Genomic DNA, 5,643 nt, shown 5'->3' with positions numbered 1-5,643 from the left:
AGAGTCTTACTTTGTTGCCCTCAGTAGAGTGCCATGGCATCACACAGCTCACAGCAACCTCCACCTCCTGGGCTTAAGCCGATTCTCTTGCCTCAGCCTCCTGAGTAGCTGGGACTACAGGCACCTGCTACAATGCCCGGCTATTTTTTAGTTGCAGTTTGGCCAGGGCCGGGCTTGAACCCGCCACCCTCAGTATATGGGGCTGGTGCCCTACTCACTGAACCACAGACACCGCCCTGGTGAACTGGAATTTTTACCTTCAAATTGAGATCCCCATTCTCTGGAGAGATAGAAAATTTCCCAGCATTTCCTGGAATTCCCAGAAAATTCCCCACTAGGAAAGATTGTCTTCTTCACTAAGCCACATGGCCCCCAGTGTGTCACTGTCTTAAAAAGGCTTCTTCACATGTCCACTCCAGTCCCCCTGGCTTAATATCCATCCCAGAATTACACTTAGACCTCCCTACCACATTCCTCTTCTGGCTGTGTATACCAAGGACTGGCCATGCTGAAAACTATTTTTGCATTCCACTCACAGGAGACTGCTGAGCCTTTAGTTGCAGACTGCAGCATGCCTTTGTTTCTGTCACCCTGACCCACTGCAGGGAAATGATCAGAGCTGTGGCAGAACTTCTCTGGAACACTGGGTTAGAGGGCCCCACTTTGAGGGGTCTGCATTTCCCGGCAACCTCAGACAGATATCCTCCCCATTACAACAAAGGCTGAGTTGGAAAATAAAAAAGAATTCCTTGTTAGCCATGTTTCCCCACCCTCTTCTGGGTGTGAAGTAGCCAATTCTCTGGTGCATAATTTCCTCATTTCTGGACCCCTTTCTCTAGTCTGTCATTCACTCTGAGGTTCATGTCCTCTCTCCTTTGCCTGCCTCTATATCCTTCCTCATCTTTCCTCTTTGAAGCAGCCTGGTTCCCATGGAAACAGCAATGTCATTGGAAGAGTTGGAGCCTGGGAATGTCCCCAAGGGCAGGAGAAAGTCACTCGACAAAAGGACTACAACCCACCCAGAGGGTTGATTCTCACTATGTCTGCATGACAGTTCTCATAGTCATTGAACAGGAAGCTTTGGGGGCAGAGCTTCAGGGGCTGCAGACAGTGGAAAATATATACATCCATCTTTGTGTTTGTCCTTGTCTGTACTTCCTTGTTTTTCAGCATCTGGTTAGCCACGTGAACTAGATAGGACTGCAGAGCCACAAGATAGGTTTTCTAGTGGAGGGTAGATCCTAGTACTCTGTAGCCACAGCTCTAATTTGGCTCATTTGTCATCTTTCTTTCACCTAGAGAGGCCTGAGAGAATTCCGTGACTGTCCTCATTGAGGCTGCACAGTAGAAGACCAGGTTCCTTTCCCACCTCGATTACTTAATAGTCACATAACTTTGACCAGTTTACTCAGTTGCTCTGCACCTTGATTACTTCATTTATATCATGGACCTCAGAGCTGCCTGGCCCACTTCATAGAATGGTTGTGGAGGTGAGACTGTAATACCTGCTATAAGGTATATGCAGGTTTGGAGATGGCCATAGGGACAGGCTGTTGAAATAAGTGTCCAGGACAGGCCCTGGCTCAGGCTGGGGCTGCTTGCTGTATCACCTTGGTCCCTCTTTGTCGCTGCTGCAGGTGCAACACGCAGGACTACATCTGGCACAAGGGCATGCGCTGCGAGTCCATCATCACTGACTTCCAGGTGATGTGTGTGGCCGTGGGCTCGGCCGCCCTCGTACTGCTCCTGCTTTTCATGATGACGGTGTTCTTTGCCAAGAAGCTCTATCTGCTCAAGACGGAGAATACCAAACTGCGTAGGACCAAGTGAGCCTGCGTCACCCAGCCTCGCTTGACAGGGGGCGCCTCGACCCCTGACACTGCTGCACGGTTCTATGTGATCTGGGGATTTTGTCTTGAGGGTTCTGGCACCTGCTGTCCATCTTTAGCTGTTTTGCCCATGCTGGGACTCACCCTACATAGAATGTGCTGAAAGCCCCTGTGACACACTGCAGCCAGCTCTTTAGTAATGTTCCCAATACCCCTGCCACAGGGTAGAGGGTACTTAAAGAAAAGGAGCCTGCGGGTAGCATCTCCAACCCTAGTCCCTCCCATAAGTTACTGTGCTAAGTCAGCCCACCCACCTGACGCCACCTTCTTCTCTGGTCTTTGATAGCCAGCGGCCTGTGTGAGGATTTCACTCACAGTTCCACATGGAGTAACTCCATCTCCCTCAGATCTGCTGCCATCCAGTACCAGCTCCTCAGTGGGTGCTGGAGAAAGGGTTTAGCACCACACTGCACTACTTTTTAAAAGTCATCACCCACTGTTCCAAGCAGAAGTCCAAGGAACTTGAGAAAATCCTCTTTACCTCTCCTGAGTAAAATTTGGTAGGGGGAAGGGGAGTTAACATCTACTGTGGATTTTGAGGACCACGTGGGAACTAGGATCTTATGTCAGCTCTTCCCTTAGCAGAATGGTGACTTTCATATGTGCGTGAGAAACAACGTGCATTTACTTTTAAGTCCATGCCTTGAATCTTGAATGTGACCTCATGCGCTGTGAGAGAATTATTCTTATCACTAAGCAAAGTAAAAAGCCTTTCCCAAGTATCCTAGGAGTGATGAAAGGAGGAGATTGGAGCACAGCTTCCTTAGGACCCCAGAGACAATTTATGCAGAACTTCCCTCACTTCCCTTTCACCCTGTTGCCCCCATTAATACCCCTCCCCTTGACCTGAGATTCCCCTAGAGAATGTGACTGAAGGACTTTCCCTGGGTCCTTGGAAAAGGACAAAACACCATCTGTTGCTCCTTTGCTGGATAGACTCATGCAATGTGCAGATGCCAGCAGCCCCCAGCAGCCTTTCAGCTAACCGCTGCAAGGCTGGAAGGGCCTCTCCATTGTGCCTGTGCATTGAGGCGGGCTGTATCTGTGCATGTGATCACTCCAGAGAGACACAGACCAGGACCCTGGGCTACACCAAGGGGCGGGTGTGGGTGAGCAGGGGGTGCAGGGGGGTGGGGGATGGGACCACCTAAATCAAGGCAGCTGCTGATGAGGACAGAGAGAGAAAGGAGCAACTGCCAGGGCACTGGAGAGGCAAGAGCTGTGCCCAGGGGACACATCCTCATTCTAGGTCTTCCTCCTCTAGCCAGGCCTGTGTTCACAGAGCGTGGCTCCCTTGTTTCTCCATGTACTCTTTCTTTCCCTCGCCTGCTTACTGCTCTGATGATACTACATGTGCCCAGTATGCTACAGATACCACTGTAATTGATTAGTTCTAATATACACCTTTTATTTCACATATTAACATCTAAGAAATTGGATTGTGTTTTACAGTCATTGGCATCTATACTCACTGTTGGCCAGATGGTGGTCATGATGTAGCTGTGATTGCTGGCATGCACAAATGTGGTCCTTGCTGTTCATATCATTATTGGTTGCTTATCTAAAGCCTAATGAGCTACTTCAAGTATTTAAGAAAAATTCTAGGCTCGGTGCCCATTAGCACAGTGGTTACGGTGCCGGCCATATACACTGAGGTTGGCGGGTTTGGACCTGGCCCGGGACTTCCCAGCAACAATAACAACTGCAACAAAAATTAGCCGGACGTTGTGGCAGGCAACTGTAGCCCCAGTTACTTGGGAGGCTGAGGCAAGAGAATTGCTTAAGCCCAAGAGTTAGAGGTTGCTGTGAGCTGTGATGCCATGGCACTCTACTAAGGGCAACATAGACTATATCTCAAAAAAAAAAAAAGGAAAGGAAAAATTCTAGGTGATACGAAAGCACTGGACCATGGTTTAGGTGATGGAGATTTATTTCCTTAATGGGACCTCACATAATGGTGCATCTTGTTACAGTCCTGGTATTTGATAAAATACAGTATTTGACCCATGAAGTTGAAACATTACTACTCTTGCCATTTTTTGCCATGATCATTTTACTTACATTTTACCTTCTCTCTCCCATCTCAACCAGCAAATTCCGGACCCCATCTGAGCTCCACAACGATAACTTCTCCCTCTCCACCATTGCCGAGGGCTCTCACCCAAATGTAAGGAAACTTTGCAACACTCCCCGTACCTCCTCCCCCCATGCCCGTGCCTTGGCTCACTATGATAACGTTATCTGTCAGGTAACTTGTCTTCTTCACATCTCTTCTTATGCATGCTTTGGCCCCTGGCCCATATCTTGGGTCTATTTCAGAATGAAATCTCCAGAGTACTTTGGAGGTCAGATTAGGGCAACTGGATGGGGTGGTGAAGGTGGGAAGAAGCTTGATGATATACTACTTCTTTGGCAAGCAGAGACATAGGTAGTAGGGAAGAGTTTTTTTTCTAGGATGATTCATGATTCTGATGCTTTAGAAGTCAGATTATTGTCTTTTACTTTCCCTATCAAGGGAAAAGGTTCTGCTTTCACTGCTGGGGAATTTCCTGATGGTCAGTGAAGTAAGTGGTGGCGGCTCTTTGGGATGAGTAGAAAAACCTCTGGGCCTTTGAAGCTACTGGAGGACCCTAAGAACTGGAGGGCAAATGCACAATTAGTTAGGATGAGCACAAAACACTGGTGGACCCAGAAGTCTAGAAGCTGTTCTGTTCTTAGGAGGATGGGCTCTTAAGTATTAGTTGAAAGTCAATAAAAAGTTCCAACAGACTGTTTTCTAAAGACCATAGCCTAGTGTGTTGCCTGCCCCAGACTGACCAGTAAAATACTGAGTACTGTCCGAAAAATTTTTGAAAAGAAAGCAGAAAATATCCAAGCTCCCCATCATGTCACGTCCAAATCCAAGTGTTCTGCACATAATGCAGGCTCCAAACCTCAAGCCAAATGCATTTATTGCACAGATAAGGGAGCTAACCTGAGACTCCAGACTGAAACAATGGAGTTTGAGAGGAAGTTTTGGGCAGGCGTGGCAACTTGTGCTTATAACAGTATAGCACTCTGGGAGGGTGATGCAAGAGGATCACTTAAGGACAGGAGTTTGAGAACAGCCTGGGCAAGAGCAAGACCCAAGCTCTACTAAAAATAGAAAAAGTAGCAGGGTGTGGGTGGGCCTATAGTCTCTACTTGGGAGACTGACACTCAAAGGCTTGAGCCCAGGACTATGAGTTTGCAGTGAGCTATTATGACACCACTGCATTGTAGGTGACAAAGAGAGATTGTCTCAAAAAGAAAAAGGTGGGGGGATATTTTAAAGCATTCTTTTAAATAATGGACCACAGAGTATCAGAGCTCATAGGAACCTTAGCAGTCTTAGACCATTGCTGCCAGTAGGACTTTCTGAGATTGAAATGTTCTATATTTGCACTAGTCACCAGCCACGTGGGGCTGGAGAGCTCTGGAGTTGTAGCTAGTGCTCTCATATTAGCGTAGCCCTAGACTGTTTTCTTCTTTATATAGATGGGGAAACTATAGCCCCAAAAGGGGAAAAGAGAAGAAGAATAAATGTGGCTTTATTCACTAAACCCCAGTATAGGAAAAGTTGCCCTGGTGGAAGAGGAGTAAAGGTGTCAGTTTTATTTATTTATTTTTTATTTTTATTTTTTTTTTTGAGACAGAGCCTCAAGCTATCCTCCTGGGTAGAGTGCTCTGGCATCACAGCTCACAGCAACCTCCAACTCCTGGGCTCAAGCAAGTC

At 47.4% G+C, this 5,643-nt stretch overlaps 1 protein-coding gene across 3 annotated transcripts in view; it reads left to right on the top strand.

Moving 5' to 3' along the window:
* The window catches only part of CSPG5 (chondroitin sulfate proteoglycan 5), a 17,566-nt gene that overhangs the window by 4,578 nt on the left and 7,345 nt on the right, over nt 1–5,643 (top strand). The window contains exons 3-4 of one of the 3 annotated variants that reach the window (XM_003794540.2): nt 1,638–1,826; nt 3,981–4,056. In XM_003794540.2, coding sequence (XP_003794588.1) covers nt 1,638–1,826; nt 3,981–4,056 — 265 coding nt within the window. Of the gene's footprint in view, nt 1–1,637; nt 1,827–3,980; nt 4,138–5,643 lie in introns of all 3 variants that reach the window. The other 2 variants (XM_003794541.2, XM_003794542.2) reach the window with 2 other exon arrangements.

This window comes from Otolemur garnettii, unplaced genomic scaffold, assembly GCF_000181295.1.
Source record: "Otolemur garnettii isolate 467f Iridium unplaced genomic scaffold, OtoGar3 scaffold00082, whole genome shotgun sequence".
NCBI classification, from domain to species: Eukaryota; Metazoa; Chordata; class Mammalia; order Primates; family Galagidae; genus Otolemur; species Otolemur garnettii.
The sequence above is the reverse complement of the archived record's forward strand: the minus strand, read 5'-3'. Positions and strand labels throughout refer to the sequence as shown.